This window comes from Oncorhynchus tshawytscha, linkage group LG03 (genome assembly GCF_018296145.1).
Source record: "Oncorhynchus tshawytscha isolate Ot180627B linkage group LG03, Otsh_v2.0, whole genome shotgun sequence".
Lineage (NCBI taxonomy): Eukaryota > Metazoa > Chordata > Actinopteri > Salmoniformes > Salmonidae > Oncorhynchus > Oncorhynchus tshawytscha.
In genome coordinates, this window is record NC_056431.1 from 80,616,969 (window position 1) to 80,634,320 (window position 17,352).

Below are 17,352 nucleotides of genomic sequence, written 5' to 3' on the forward strand. Positions count from 1 at the left end.
CAATTTTTAGGGCCTTCCTCTGACACCGCTTGGTATAGAGGTCCTGGATGGCAGGAAGCTTGACCCCAGTGATGTACTGGGCCGTACGCACTACCCTCTGGTATAGAGGTCCTGGATGGCAGGAAGCTTGGCCCCAGTGAGGTACTGGGCCGTACGCACTACCCTCTGTAGTGCCTTGCTGTCGGAGGCCGAGCAGTTGCCATACCAGGTAGTGATGCCACCAGTCAGGATGCTCTCGATGGTGCAGCTGTAGAACTTAAGGATCTGAGGACCCATGCCAAATCTTTTCAGTCTCCTGAGGGGGAATAAGCTTTGTCGTGCCCTCTTCACAACTGTCTTAGTATGTTTGGACCATGATAGTTTGTTGGGGATGTGGACACCAAGGAACTTGAAGCTCTCAACCTGCTCCACTACAGCCCCTTCGATGAGAATGGGGGAGCGCTCGGTCCTCCTTTTCCTGTAGTCCACAATTATCTCCTTTGTCTTGATCACAGTGAGGGAGAGGTTGTTGTCCTGGCACGACACGGCCAGGTCTCTGACCTCCTCCCTATAGGCTGTCTCGTCGTTGTCGGTGATCAAGTCCTACCACTGGCAAACTTAATGATGGTGTAGGAGTTGTGCTTGGCCGTGCAGTCATGAGTGAACAGGGAGTACGGGAGAGGGCTGAGCACGCATCCCTGAGGGGCCCCCGTGTTGAGGATCAGTGTGGCTGATGTGTTGTTACCTACCCTTACCACCTGGGGTGGCCTGTCAGGAAGTCCAGGATCCAATTGCAGAGGGAGGTGTTCAGACCCAGGGTCCTTAGCTTGGTGATGAGCTTTGAGGGCACCATGGTGTTGAACGCTGAGCTGTAGTCAATGAACAGCATTCTCACATAGGTGTTCCTTTTGTCCAGGTGGGAAAGGGCAGTGTGGAGTGCAATAGAGATTGCGTCATCTGTGGATATGTTTGTTGGGTTGGTGTGCAAATTGGAGTGGGTTTAGGGTTTCTGGGATAATGGTGTTGATGTGAGCCATGACCAGCCTTTGGGACTACTTACCAAAGTTGTTGTTATTTGGACTTAAGGTTCATGAGAATATATTTTTTTAAAGATTTTCTAAAATTTCAAAGATGGAGGAAAACCTATCCTGATGGACCTCATGGGTCCTTGAGGCAAATGTGTTCAGCATGAGGAAAAACACCTACATACAAGTTTAAAGTCTATAGGTCAAACAGGGCGACGGAGATGAGGGTTTATGTGAGACTGCTTACAGCAGCGCCACCTATAGTCTGATCGGTGCCATTATTTTTGACCAAGTTACTCGTGGCCTCTGGTCACTTTTTTCTAATTTGGCACACAAAAACAAATCTATGCTTGTTAAATTCTAAAGAATAACAGTAGGTTTCACAGTGACCTCTAATGATACATTTCCTGGCACAAGATGCATTTTGTAATTAAGATGTCATAAAATATAATCTTCAGTCATATATATGCCAGTTCTATGACATTTACATAAAGATGTTTTTATGATAAAATATTACTGCTCAGTGTGTTTGCTAAATGATATCAAGCTTTCTAAAGCATGAAGTAGACTGGTCAGGTGAACCAGAAAGGTGTAGTGTTGCTGTCAGACGGACATCTGGCCAGACACCAGGGTTACTACACAATATGGCTTTATGAAGATGGTCTCAAGTTTCCAGCATTTCAGGTACAGTGAAATGCTTAACTCTCTGGGAGATTAGATAAAAAATGGATCTGTCACACACACACACACACACACACACACACACACACACACACACACACACACACACACACACACACACACACACACACACACACACACACACACACACACACACACACACACACTCCTGTGTGCCTCTGTTCATCTCTTCTAGCAACAAACCAACCTTATCCCGGGGCTGAACCTGAATGCTCTGGGAATCTTCTCCACTGGTTTGTCTGTTTTACCGCCAGCAACAAGCCCCCGAGGAGCACACCCCGGACCCTTCCTAGTGAGTACACTAAACACTACAGCCCCTTCTTAGTGAGTACACTACACACTACAGCCCCTTCCTAGTGAGTACACACTACTGCCCCTTCCTAGTGAGTACACTACACTAATCTACAGGCTCTTCCTCGTGAATACACTCCATGGCATGAAATTCTGTATACAATGTGGATGAGCAGAAATCATTTTATTTTTGCAGAGAAATGAATCAATCTTGAAGCAGGTAAATTGGTGTGAGTGAGATCTGTGCATGTACGTGATTTAATAAATGACTCACAGTGCTTATATACAAGGAGGGGAAGAGATGTGTCCTCTGTACAGCCCATCTCACCCGAGTCTGTCTCCACAGTGTCCCTCTTCACATCTTGGTGGTTTGTATGGGGTTCTACCAGCCAGTGCCATACAGTGCCAGCAATCAGTAAGTCCTCATTTCACACACATTTTAGGTTCTCACTTTATTTCTGAACAGTGACATGCAAGATAATTAGCCTTTGTTTCAACAAGGTTATTATTGTTTTGTGATTGAATATTCGTTTTTATTTGTTTTTTTATTTATAGTCATTTAAAAAATGTTTTATAGTCATTCTATTTGAAGTTCAGTTTCAGTTAGTTTTCAGACTGGATTGACTAGTTTTATTAAAGACCTTTCTATTTAGTTATCAGTTTTAGTGTTTAGTTTTAGAAAGTAGCCTATGGGAGGCTAGGAACCATTTACTGTATGTGTTGTAGGCCTATAGTTCGTTTTTTGGGGGGGATGTCACTTCCTGCCATTGGGTAGACATAACATCTTTGTATCGGTGTCATGATGGTGTCTGTGAGACAGGAATGAGGGACCAGCTGGGTAGACATAACATCTTTGTATCGGTGTCATGATAGTGTCTGTGAGACAGGAATGAGGGACCAGCTGGGTAGACATAACATCTTTGTATCGGTGTCATGATAGTGTCTGTGAGACAGGAATGAGGGACCAGCCAATGAAGTTGGAAGTCCCGCCCAGTTGACTAAATCAAAATGACTCGTATCCAATGGCTCTGCCCATGCTAAACACAGACTTCTGGCCACTAGAGGACTCCATACAACTCCAAATTATAAATAAATCCTAATGTGACTTTGATTTAAAGGATAAGCACCTAGACTGGTACAATAAATATGTCGGGAAGTAAACTCTTGCCCATGTTTACACCAATCCAATGCTTTAACTTTAGTAGCAGATGTAAGAAGAATCAAGTACCTTTAATCTTATGTCCTCGGTTGCAACACTGACAACCGAGTTCCAAACTGCCTCTGGAAGCAATGTTAGCGCAAGAACTTCCATATCCGAGCAGACACACACTTAGATCGCTTGGCATTGCGCATGGTGTCGGCTGGAAAGCTCGCAACCATTGGACTCTGGAGCAGTGGAAATGTGTTCTTTGGAGTGATGAATCACGCTTCACCATCTGGCAGTCCGACAGACATCTGGGTTTGGCGGATACCTGGAGAACGCTACTTGCCCGAATGCATAGTGTCAACTGTAAAGTTTGATGGAGGAGGAATAATGGTCTATGGCTGTTTTTCATGGTTCGGACTAGGCCCCTTTGTTCCAGTGAAGGGAAATCTTAATGCTACAGTATACAATGACATTCTAGACGATTATGTGCTTCCAACTGTGTGGCAACAGTTTTGGGAAGGCCCTTTCCTGTTTCAGCATGACAATACCCCCGTGCACAAAGCGAGGTCCATACAGAAATAGTTTGTTAAGATCTTGACTGGTCTGCACAGAGCCCCTACCTCAACCCCATAGAACACCTTTGGGATGAATTGGAACAACGACTAAGAGCCTTAATCGGCCAACATCAGTGCCCAACCTCACTAATGCTATTGTGGCTGAATGGAAGCAAGTCCCCGCAGCAATGTTCCAACATCTAGTGGAAAGCCTTCCCAGAAGAGTGGAGGCTGTTATAGCAGCAATGTTCCAACATCTAGTGGAAAGCCTTCCCAGAAGAGTGGAGGCTGTTATAGCAGCAATGTTCCAACATCTAGTGGAAAGCCTTCCCAGAAGAGTGGAGGCTGTTATAGCAGCAATGTTCCAACATCTAGTGGAAAGCCTTCCCAGAAGAGTGGAGGCTGTTATAGCAGCAATGTTCCAACATCTAGTGGAAAGCCTTCCCAGAAAAGTGGAGGCTGTTATAGCAGCAATGTTCCAACATCTAGTGGAAAGCCTTCCCAGAAGAGTGGAGGCTGTTATAGCAGCAATGTTCCAACATCTAGTGGAAAGCCTTCCCAGAAGAGTGAAGGCTGTTATAGCAGCAATGTTCCAACATCTAGTGGAAAGCCTTCCCAGAAGAGCGGAGGCTGTTATAGCAGCAATGTTCCTACATCTAGTGGAAAGCCTTCCCAGAAGAGCGGAGGCTGTTATAGCAGCAATGTTCCAACATCTAGTGGAAAGCCTTCCCAGAAGAGCGGAGGCTGTTATAGCAGCAATGTTCCAACATCTAGTGGAAAGCCTTCCCAGAAGAGTGGAGGCTGTTATAGCAGCAATGTTCCAACATCTAGTGGAAAGCCTTCCCAGAAGAGTGGAGGCTGTTATAGCAGCAATGTTCCAACATCTAGTGGAAAGCCTTCCCAGAAGAGTGGAGGCTGTTATAGCAGCAATGATCCAACATCTAGTGGAAAGCCTTCCCAGAAGAGTGGAGGCTGTTATAGCAGCAATGTTCCAACATCTAGTGGAAAGCCTTCCCAGAAGAGTGGAGGCTGTTATAGCAGCAATGTTCCAACATCTAGTGGAAAGCCTTCCCAGAAGACTGGAGGCTGTTATAGCAGCAAAGGGGGACCAACTCCACGATTTTGGAATGGGATGTCCAACGAGCAGGTGTCCACAAACATACTTTTGGTCATGTACCGGTAGTGTAAGTAATATTAAAACGTGCATCACTGAGGTTTAATAAAAACAGCTGCAAGGTATTTCCACAGCTCACACAGGCACTTAATGCCCTGCCAGGTTGACCATCCGGCTAGACAGTGGTCTCAGACACAATCTTTGATGCGAGGAAGCTATATTTCTGAAGCACTGTGGTTGAGATGCTTGCTGAATTCATTGTGCTGGCATCTTCCTGGGGTCCTGCAGCTCCACTGCTGTACCTTCTGATTTGCTGAAGTACAAAAGACTGCTTCCCTTAGTGGCTCCATCTCTGTTGAGTGAAGTGCCAGAGACACTTGGATCCATCAGGCATACTGCTGTAGGGGTTGGATCGAAGTTGACTGCCAGAGGATTCAGTATGCATGCGAAGCCCTCATTCAGTGACTTCAGGAGGACCTGTGCCAACGGTTTTGCAACAGTAGTTGACTGCCTCAAGATTGAGAAGGCACTGCATCACGTCAGACAGCTGCTGGCTTTCAGTTGGAAGTTGGTCGGTGTGTTCTAACTTGGCCCCTTCACTGGTCAGCAAGCTGTTCTAGCTTGGCCCGTTCACTGGTCAACAAGCTGTTCTAGCTTGGCCCGTTCACTGGTCAGCAAGCTGTTCTAGCTTGGCCCGTTCACTGGTCAACAAGCTGTTCTAGCTTGGCCCATTCACTGGTCAACAAGCTGTTCAGTGTCACGCTCTGTGTTCTCACTCAGATTTCTTCCCTGTTAGCTACTGATAGCTAGTGATGCACAAGCTAGGTCTATTTGAAACATTGGCATCTACTGTCAGCATTTACCCGCCAGATTCAGAAGCTTGAAGATAAAATGGCGCCGTACTGGATGGCCACCGTTTTGCAGGCTCTGACCCAACTTTGCTATTTTGTCAGCCATCTCTTCCCTCCATTCTACTGGCTAATGTACAGTCACTAGATAATAAGATGGACCTCTGATCATCCCTCCATTCTACTGGCTAATGTACAGTCACTAGATAATAAGATGGAGGATCTCTGATCGTCCCTCCATTCAGCTGGCTAATGTACAGTCACTTGATAATAAGATGGAGGATCTCTGATCGTCCCTCCATTCTACTGGCTAATGTACAGTCACTAGATAATAAGATGGAGGACCTCTGATCATCCCTCCATTCTACTGGCTAATGTACAGTGACTAGATAATAAGATGGAGGACTGATATCTCAAATGTGATGATAAGATGGAGGACTGTATTCAGAAACCACTAGATCAAATCAAATCAAAACCCTTCAAACATATCTCAAAGTGCTGTACAAAACCCAGCCTAAAACCCCAAACAATGCAGGTGTAGAAGCACGGTGGCTAGGAAAAACTCCCTAGAAAGGCCAAAACCTAGGAAGAAACCTAGAGAGGAACCAGGCTATGTGGGGTGGCCAGTCCTCTTCTGGCTGTGCCGGGTGGAGATTATAACAGAACATGGCCAAGATGTTCAAATGTTCATAAATGACCAGCATGGTCCAAAAATAATAAGGCAGAACAGTTGAAACTGGAGCAGCAGCACGGCCAGGTGGACTGGGGACAGCAAGGAGTCATCATGTCAGGTAGTCCTGAGGCATGGTCCTAGGGCTCAGGTCCTCCGAGAGAGAGAAAGAAAGAGAGAATTTGAGAGAGCACACTTAAATTCACACAGGACACCGAATAGGACAGGAGAAGTACTCCAGATATAACAAACTGACCCTAGCCCCCCGACACATAAACTACTGCAGCATAAATACTGGAGGCTGAGACAGGAGGGGTCAGGAGACACTGTGGCCCCATCCGAGGACACCCCCGGACAGGGCCCAACAGGAAGGATATAACCCCACCCACTTTGCCAAAGCTCAGCCCCCACACCACTAGAGGGATATCTTCAACCACCAACTTACCATCCTGAGACAAGGCTGAGTATAGCCCACAAAGATCTCCGCCACAGCACAACCCAAGGGGGGGCGCCAACCCAGACAGGATGACCACATCAGTGACTCAACCCACTCAGGTGACGCACCCCTCCCAGGGACGGTATGAGAGAACCCCAGTAAGCCAGTGACACAGCCCCTGTAATAGGGTTAGAGGCAGAGAATCCCAGTGGAAAGAGGGGAACCGGCCAGGCAGAGACAGCAAGTGCGGCAAGGGCGGTTCGTTGCTCCAGAGCCTTTCCGTTCACCTTCCCACTCCTGGTCCAGACTACACTCAATCATATGACCCACTGAAGAGATGAGTCATCAGTAAAGACTTAAAGGTTGAGACCGAGCTTGCGTGTCTGACATGGGTAGGCAGACCGTTCCATAAAAATGGAGCTCTATAGGAGAAAGCCCTGCCTCCAGCTGTTTGCTTCGAAATTCTAGGAACAATTAGGAGGCCTGCGTCTTGTGACCGTAGCGTACGTGTAGGTATGTACGGCAGGACCAAATCAGAGAGATAGGTAGGAGCAAGCCCATGTAATGCTTTGTAGGTTAGCAGTAAAACCTTGAAATCAGCCCTTGCTTTGACAGGAAGCCAGTGTAGGGAGGCTAGCACTAGAATAATATGATCAAATTTTTGGGTTCTAGTCAGGATTCTAGCAGCCGTATTTAGCACTAACTGAAGTTTATTTCGTGCTTTATCCAGGTAGCCGGAAAGTAGAGCATTGCAGTAGTCTAACCTAGAAGTGACAAAAGCATGGATTAATTTTTCTGCATCATTTTTTGACAGAAAGTTTCTGATTTTTGCAATGTTACGTAGATGGAAAAAAGCTGTCCTTGAAATGGTCTTGATATGTTCTTCAAAAGAGAGATCAGGGTCTAGAGTAACGCCGAGGTCCTTCACAGTTTTGTTTGAGACGACTGTACAACCATTAAGATTAATTGTCAGATTCAACAGAAGATCTCTTTGTTTCTTGGGACCTAGAACAAGCATCTCTGTTTTGTTCGAGTTTAAAAGTAGAACGTTTGCAGCCATCCACTTCCTTATGTCTGAAACACATGCTTCTAGCGAGGGCAATTTTGGGGCTTCACCATGTTTCATTGAAATGTACAGCTGTGTGTCATCTGCATAGCAGTGAAAGTTAACATTATGTTTTCGAATGACATCCCCAAGAGGTAAAATATATAGTGAAAACAATAGTGGTCCTAAAACGGAACATTGAGGAACACCGAAATTTACAGTTGATTTGTCAGAGGACAAACCATTTTTATTTATTTTTTTATTTCACCTTTATTTAACCAGGTAGGCTAGTTGAGAACAAGTTCTCATTTGCAACTGCGACCTGGCCAAGATAAAGCATAGCAGTGTGAACAGACAACACAGAGTTACACATGGAGTAAACAATTAACAAGTCAATAACACAGTAGAAAAAAAGGGGAGTCTATATACATTGTGTGCAAAAGGCATGAGGAGGTAGGCGAATAATTACAATTTTGCAGATTAATAACACTGGAGTGATAAATGATCAGATGGTCATGTACAGGTAGAGATATTGGTGTGCAAAAGAGCAGAAAAGTAAATAAATAAAAACAGTATGGGGATGAGGTAGGTAAAAATGGGTGGGCTATTTACCGATAGACTATGTACAGCTGCAGCGATCGGTTAACTGCTCAGACAGCAGATGTTTGAAGTTGGTGAGGGAGATAAAAGTCTCCAACTTCAGCGATTTTTGCAATTCGTTCCAGTCACAGGCAGCAGAGAACTGGAATGAAAGGCGGCCAAATGAGGTGTTGGCTTTAGGGATGATCAGTGAGATACACCTGCTGGAGCACGTGCTACGGATGGGTGTTGCCATCGTGACCAGTGAACTGAGATAAGGCGGAGCTTTACCTAGCATGGACTTGTAGATGACCTGGAGCCAGTGGGTCTGGCGACGAATATGTAGCGAGGGCCAGCCGACTAGAGCATACAAGTCGCAGTGGTGGGTGGTATAAGGTGCTTTAGTGACAAAACGGATGGCACTGTGATAAACTGCATCCAGTTTGCTGAGTAGAGTGTTGGAAGCAATTTTGTAGATGACATCGCCGAAGTCGAGGATCGGTAGGATAGTCAGTTTTACTAGGGTAAGTTTGGCGGCGTGAGTGAAGGAGGCTTTGTTGCGGAATAGAAAGCCGATTCTTGATTTGATTTTCGATTGGAGATGTTTGATATGAGTCTGGAAGGAGAGTTTACAGTCTAGCCAGACACCTAGGTACTTATAGATGTCCACATATTCAAGGTCGGAACCATCCAGGGTGGTGATGCTGGTCAGGCGTGCGGGTGCAGGCAGCGAACGGTTGAAAGGCATGCATTTGGTTTTACTAGCGTTTAAGAGCAGTTGGAGGCCACGGAAGGAGTGTTGTATGGCATTGAAGCTCGTTTGGAGGTTAGATAGCACAGTGTCCAAGGACGGGCCGGAAGTATATAGAATGGTGTCGTCTGCGTAGAGGTGGATCAGGGAATCGCCCGCAGCAAGAGCAACATCCTTGATATATACAGAGAAAAGAGTCTGCCCGAGGATTGAACCCTGTGGCACCCCCATAGAGACTGCCAGAGGACCGGACAGCATGCCCTCCGATTTGACACACTGAACTCTGTCTGCAAAGTAATTGGTGAACCAGGCAAGGCAGTCATCCGAAAACCGAGGCTACTGAGTCTGCCGATAAGAATATGGTGATTGACAGAGTCGAACGCCTTGGCAAGGTCGATGAAGACGGCTGCACAGTACTGTCTTTTATCGATGGCGGTTATGATATCGTTTAGTACCTTGAGCGTGGCTGAGGTGCACCCGTGACCGGCTCGGAAACCCGATTGCACAGCGGAGAAGGTACGGTGGGATTCGAGATGGTCAGTGACCTGTTTGTTGACTTGGCTTTCGAAGACCTTAGATAGGCAGGGCAGGATGGATATAGGTCTGTAACAGTTTGGGTCCAGGGTGTCTCCCCCTTTGAAGAGGGGGATGACTGCGGCAGCTTTCCAATCCTTGGGGATCTCAGACGATATGAAAGAGAGGTTGAACAGGCTGGTAATAGGGGTTGCGACAATGGCGGCGGATAGTTTCAGAAATAGAGGGTCCAGATTGTCAAGCCCAGCTGATTTGTACGGGTCCAGGTTTTGCAGCTCTTTCAGAACATCTGCTATCTAGATTTGGGTAAAGGAGAACCTGGAGAGGCTTGGGCGAGTAGCTGCGTGGGGGGTGGAGCTGTTGGCTGAGGTTGGAGTAGCCAGGCGGAAGGCATGGCCAGCTGTTGAGAAATGCTTGTTGAAGTTTTCGATAATCATGGATTTATCGGTGGTGACCGTGTTACCTAGCCTCAGTGCAGTGGGCAGCTGGGAGGAGGTGCTCTTGTTCTCCATGGACTTCACAGTGTCCCAGAACTTTTTGGAGTTGGAGCTACAGGATGCAAACTTCTGCCTGAAGAAGCTGGCCTTAGCTTTCCTGACTGACTGCGTGTATTGGTTCCTGACTTCCCTGAACAGTTGTATATCGCGGGGACTATTCGATGCTATTGCAGTCCGCCACAGGATATTTTTGTGCTGGTCGAGGGCAGTCAGGTCTGGAGTGAACCAAGGGCTGTATCTGTTCTTAGTTCTACATTTTTTGAACGGAGCATGCTTATCTAAAATGGTGAGGAAGTTACTTTTAAAGAATGACCAGGCATCCTCAACTGACGGGATGAGGTCAATGTCCTTCCAGGATACCCGGGCCAGGTCGATTAGAAAGGCCTGCTCACAGAAGTGTTTTAGGGAGCATTTGACAGTGATGAGGGGTGGTCGTTTGACAGCGGCTCCGTAGCGGATACAGACAATGAGGCAGTGATCGCTGAGATCCTGGTTGAAGACAGCAGAGGTGTATTTGGAGGGCCAGTTGGTCAGGATGACGTCTATGAGGGTGCCCTTGTTTACAGATTTAAGGTTGTACCTGGTGGGTTCCTTGATGATTTGTGTGAGATTGAGGGCATCTAGCTTAGATTGTAGGACTGCCGAGGTGTTAAGCATATCCCAGTTTAGGTCACCTAACAGAACAAACTCTGAAGCTAGATGGGTGGCGATCAATTCACAAATGGTGTCCAGGGCACAGCTGGGAGCTGAGGGGAGTCGGTAGCAGGCGGCAACAGTGAGAGACTTATTTCTGGAGAGAGTAATTTTCAAAATTAGTAGTTCGAACTGTTTGGGTATGGACCTGGAAAGTATGACAATACTTTGCAGGCTCTCTCTGCAGTAAACTGCAACTCCTCCCCCTTTGGCAGTTCTATCTTGACGGAAAATGTTATAGTTGGGTATGGAAATCTCAGAATTTTTGGTGGCCTTCCTGAGCCAGGATTCAGAAACGGCAAGGACACCAGGGTTAGCAGAGTGTGCTAAAGCAGTGAGTAAAACAAACTTAGGAAGGTGTCTTCTGATGTTGACATGCATGAAACCAAGGCTTTTTCGATCACAGAAGTCAACAAATGAGGGTGCCTGGGGACATGCAGGGCCTGGGTTTACCTCCACATCACCCGCGGAACAGAGGAGGAGTAGAATGAGGGTGCGGCTAAAGGCTATCAAAACTGGTCGCCTAGAGCGTTGGGGACAGAGAATAAAAGGAGCAGATTTCTGGGCATGGTAGAATATATTCAGGGCATAATGCGCAGACGGGTATGGTGGGGTGCAGGTACAGCGGAGGTAAGCCCAGGCACTGGGTGATGATGAGAGAGGTTGTATCTCTGGACATGCTGGTTGTAATGGGTGAGGTCACCGCATGTGTGGGAGGTGGGACAAAGGAGGTATCAGGGGTATGAAGAGTGGAACTAGGGGCTCCATTGTAAACTAAAACAATGATAACTAACCTGAACAACAGTATACATGGCATATTGACATTTGAGAGAGACATACACCGAGGCATACAGTAATCACAGGTGTTGAATTGGGAGAGCTAGCTAAAACAGTAGCTAAAACAGTAGGTGAGACAACAACAGCTAATCAGCTAGCACAACAACAGCAGGTAAAATGGCGATGACTAGGCAGGGAGGGGTCGGATTAACTACACACAGAGCCTGAGTGCAGCTGGGGCTGACAGATAAAACATAAACAAGCAGAATGGAGTACCGTGATTAATGGACAGTCCAGCATGCATCAGCTATGTAGCCAAGTGATCAGTGTCCAGGGGGCAGTGGTGGATGGGGCAGGGAAGCTGGACTGGCGAGTATTATCCAGGTAAGGTAAAAGCCGCTAGCAGTGGCTAACAATGACTAAATAGCTTGTAGCTAGTTAGCTGGTTAGCTTCTGGAGGTTCTTGAGTGTGTTCTAAAAATTAAAAATAATAGCGATTCCGTATCACATTGGGTGAGGCAGGTTACCTGAAGGTATAAACAAATTAAAAATCGAAAAGAAATTGAAAGTAAATATGGGTCCAGTGAGTGTTTGGGACGCGGCGATTCAGACGGTTAGCAGGCCTGTGCTAACAAGCCATTCACAGAGGCAAACTGATATCTTTTCCACAGATAAGATCTAAACCAGGCCAGAACTTGTCCGTGTAGACCAATTTGGGTTTCCAATCTCCCCAAAATAACTAGATAATAAGATGGAGGACCTCTGATCGTTCCTCCTATCTACTGACTAATATACAGTCACTAGATAGTAAGATGGAGGACCTCCGATCGCAGATTTGCTACCAATGGGACTATTGAAACTGCAATAATATCTGCTTTTCTGAAAAAAGATACCGACATGGCTATCGAAATCTATGGCTTCTCCATTCACCGGGTGGTCAGGACAGTAGAGTCAGGGAAATCAAGGGGGGTTTGCCTCTTCATCAACTGGTGTGCTAACTCCAGTGCGGTGGAAGTGTCGACCAATTGTTCACCGATCTTGGAATACCTGATGGTCAAATGCCGACCCTTCTACCTCCCGAGGGAGTTTTCAGCTGTGACTGTTGTAGACATTCCACTTCAGGACAAGAAAAATAACAAGCTGACACTTAAACTATACAAAGCTATAAACAAGCAAGAAAACCTTCATCCAGAGTCTGCTTTTGTGTTTGCCGGCAATTTTTATTCCGTGTCACTAATACACATGGGGAGATAGTTCTAGACCACTGTTATTCTACCAACACGCAAGCATACAAGGCCCTCCCTTTTCCACCATTCGGCAAATCAGATCATGACTCCGTACTCCTGCTTCCTGTTTACAAGCAGAAACTCCCAACAGGAAGTATCCATGACTCGCTCTGTTGAGAATTGGTCAGCAGAATCAGAGATTATGCTACAGGACTGCTTTGTAGCGCTGATTGGCATTTGTTGTTTCGAGACTCCGTCAATAACCACCTCCGTCACTAACCTCCGTCACTGGCTTCATTACAAAACGTTGTCCCCACGGTTTGACGCATCACCAATCAGAAGCCCTGGATTAACTGAGGTTGGTGCTAAACTAAAGGCTACTGCACACAGAGCTATTGTAGACAACCCTGAGGCTACGACCGAAGACAGGAATAAGAAAAAGTCCAGCTATGTTCTCCGCAGAGTCAATGATGCCTCTCTACCAGACGAACTCAATGCATTTTATGCACGCTTTGGCAACATTGTGCCGGGTATGAGGGCCGTCACCGACCCAGAAGATTGGCTTATGGCACACATAAACTCCACCATCCCAGACACCCTAGACCCACTACAATCTGCATACCACCCCATAAGATCCATAGATGGTGTGCAATTGCTCTCCACACTGCCCTCACCCACCTAGATAAGAATGCTGTTCATTGATTACAGCTCAGCATTCAACACCATTGTCCACTCCAATCTTGTCACCAAGCTTAGGACCCTGGGTCTGAACACCTCCCTCTGAAACTGTATCCAGGACTTCCTGATGGACCACCCCCAGGTGGTTAGGGTAGGTAACAACACATCCGCCACGCTGATCCTCAACACAGGGGCCCCTCAGGGCTGCGTGCTCAGTCCCCTCCTGTACTCCCTGTTCACTCATGACTGCGTGGCCAGGCACGACTCCAACACCATCATTAAGTTTGCTGATTACACAACAGCGTTAGGCCTGGTCACCGACAACGATGAAACAGCCTATAGGGAGGAGGTCAGAGACCTGACTGTGTGGTGCCAGGACAACAACCTCTCCCTCAACGTGATCAAGACAAATGAGATCATTGTGGACTACAGGAAAAGGAGGACCGAGCACGCCCCCATTCTCATTGACGGGGCTGGAGTGGAGCAGGTTGAGACATCTCCAAAAAACTAACATGGTCCAAGCACACCAAGACAGTCATGAAGAGGGCATGCCAAAACCTATTCCCCCTCAGGAGACTGAAAACATTTGTCATGGGTCCTCAGATCATCAAAAGGTTTTACAGCTGCACCATTGAGAGCATCTTGACTGGTTGCATCACTGCCTGGTATGGCAACAGCTCGGCCTACTACAGAGGGTAGTGCGTACGGCCCAGTACATCACTGGGGCCAAGCATCCTGTCATCTAGGACCTCTACCAGGCGGTGTCAGAGGAAGGCCCCAAATATTGTCAAAGACTCCAGCCAACCTAGTCATAAACTGTTCTCTCTGCTACCACACGGCAAGCGGTATTGGAGCGCCAAGTCTAGGTTCAAGAGGTTTCTTAACAGCTTCTACCCCCAAGCCATAAGACTCCTGAACAGCTAATCAAATGGCTACCCAGACTATTTAAATTGCCTCCCCCCTTTCTACACTGCTGCTACTCTCTGTTATTATCTATGCATAGTCACTTTAATAACTCTACCTACATATTATGTACATATTATCTCAATTACCTCGACACCGATGCCCCCGCACATTGACTCTGTACCGGTGCCCCCTGTATATAGCCTCCACATTGACTCTGTACCAGTACCCCCTGTATATAGCCTCCACACTGACTCTGTACCGGTACCCCCTGTATATAGCCTCCACATTGACTCTGTACCGGTACCCCCTGTATATAGCCTCCACATTGACTCTGTACCGGTACCCCCTGTATATAGCCTCCACATTGACTCTGTACCGGTACCCCCTGTATATAGCCTCCACATTGACTCTGTACCGGTACCCCCTGTATATAGCCTCCACATTGACTCTGTACTGGTACCCCTGTGTATATAGCCTCCACATTGACTCTGTACCGGTACCCCCTGTATATAGCCTCCACATTGACTCTGTACCGGTACCCCCTGTATATAGCCTCCACATTGACTCTGTACCGGTACCCCTGTATATAGCCTCCACATTGACTCTGTACCGGTACCCCCTGTATATAGCCTCCACATTGACTCTGTACCAGTACCCCCTGTATATAGCCTCCACATTGACTCTGTACCGGTACCCCTGTATATAGCCTCCACATTGACTCTGTACCGGTACCCCCTGTATATAGCCTCCACATTGACTCTGTACCGGTACCCCTGTATATAGCCTCCACATTGACTCTGTACCGGTACCCCCTGTATATAGCCTGACCACATTGACTCTGTACCGTAATACCCTGTATATAGCCTCCACATTGACTCTGTACCGTAATACCCTGTATATAGCCTCCACATTGACTCTGTACCGTAATACCCTGTATATAGCCTCCACATTGACTCTGTACCGTAATACCCTGTATATAGCCTCCACATTGACTCTGTACCGTAATACCCTGTATATAGCCTCCACATTGACTCTGTACCGTAATACCCTGTATATAGCCTCCACATTGACTCTGTACCGTAATACCCTGTATATAGCCTCCACATTGACTCTGTACCGTAATACCCTGTATATAGCCTCCACATTGACTCTGTACCGTAATACCCTGTATATAGCCTCCACATTGACTCTGTACCGTAATACCCTGTATATAGCCTCCACATTGACTCTGTACCGTAATACCCTGTATATAGCCTCCACATTGACTCTGTACCGTAATACCCTGTATATAGCCTCCACATTGACTCTGTACCGTAATACCCTGTATATAGCCTCCACATTGACTCTGTACCGTAATACCCTGTATATAGCCTCCACATTGACTCTGTACCGTAATACCCTGTATATAGCCTCCACATTGACTCTGTACCGTAATACCCTGTATATAGCCTCCACATTGACTCTGTACCGTAATACCCTGTATATAGCCTCCACATTGACGCTGTACCGCAATACCCTGTATATAGCCTCCACATTGACTCTGTACCGTAATACCCTGTATATAGCCTCCACATTGACTCTGTACCGTAACACCCTGTATATAGCCTCCACATTGACTCTGTACCGTAATACCCTGTATATAGCCTCCACATTGACTCTGTACCGTAATACCCTGTATATAGGATGCTTACTTACTATGTTCTTCCTATTTCTTGTGTGTTTTTTCTAGTAGTACATTGTTATTGATTATTACATTGTTGGGTTTTGAGTTTGAAAGAAAGGCTTGTGTATGTGACATTGAAACTTGAAAACCCCATTAGGAAAAAAAGCTTAACCCCATTTGGATTTTTGCCCAAAGTTTAGAAGACAAAAACTAAACATAATGTATGATTTTTTACATTTTAGTTCATTTTCAGTTTACTCGAATAACCTTTAATTTTGTATAATTATAGAAGCAAGAGCAGAGGTGAACTTTAAATCTGAAAAATGATAGACACGTTCTGTGTGTTGTCTCTCAACAGTCCCCAGAGCAGGAGGTGGTATATCTCTTAATCCCAACCCAGGCGGTAGGGGCTCTGATTGGGAAGAAGGGGCAGCACATCAAACAGCTAGCACGCTTCGCTGGGGCCTCCATCAAGGTAGGAGGACATCTCCTTTTTTAACAACATAGAAATATTTATTTTCTTCTTACAGCAAATCATAAACTATTGACATAAGAAAATGTTACTGGGACTAAGGAAAGGGTTAGGGGTTAGGGTTAGGGTCTATTGACATTAGAAAATGTTACTGGGACTAAGGAAAGGGTTAGGGGTTAGGGTTAGGGTCTATTGACATTAGAAAATGTTACTGCGACTAAGGAATGGGTTAGGGGTTAGGGTTAGGGTTAGGGTTAGGGGTTAGGGTTAGGGTCTATTGACATTAGAAAATGTTACTGCGACTAAGGAATGGGTTAGGGGTTAGGGTTAGGGGTTAGGGTTAGGGTCTATTGACATTAGAAAATGTTACTGCGACTAAGGAATGGGTTAGGGTTAGGGGTTAGGGTTAGGGGTTAGGGTTAGGGTTAGGGGTTAGGGTTAGGGGTTAGGGTTATGGGTTAGGGTCTATTTACATTAGAAAATGTTACTGCGACTAAGGAAAGCAAAGGGCCTTGAAAGCATCCCTGGATCATCCAACTCTTGAATCTCACTGTTCTGTGGTCAGGGTTGGTTGAGTCACAGTTCTGTGGTCAGGGTTGTTGAGTCACTGTTCTGTGGTCAGGGTTGGTTGAGTCACAGGGGCTTTCTGGACTCCTGCTGAGAATCTTAAGACTCCTGTATCTCTACAAACGGTCTCTGTTGACAGCTGACTAACAGACCGGGCATCCTAAAGATCCTCTCTAACCGTAACAGACCAAGCATCCC

The 17,352-nt window shown here is 46.5% G+C and overlaps 1 protein-coding gene across 2 annotated transcripts in view; it reads left to right on the forward strand.

Annotated features, from left to right (window-relative positions):
* The window catches only part of igf2bp2a (insulin-like growth factor 2 mRNA binding protein 2a), a 98,002-nt gene that overhangs the window by 78,756 nt on the left and 1,894 nt on the right, over positions 1-17,352 (forward strand). The window contains exons 10-12 of one of the 2 annotated variants that reach the window (XM_042320070.1): positions 1,882-1,998; positions 2,344-2,412; positions 16,471-16,590. In XM_042320070.1, coding sequence (XP_042176004.1) covers positions 1,882-1,998; positions 2,344-2,412; positions 16,471-16,590 — 306 coding nt within the window. The remainder of the gene's footprint in view (positions 1-1,881; positions 1,999-2,343; positions 2,413-16,470; positions 16,591-17,352) is intronic. The other variant, XM_042320071.1, reaches the window with a different exon arrangement.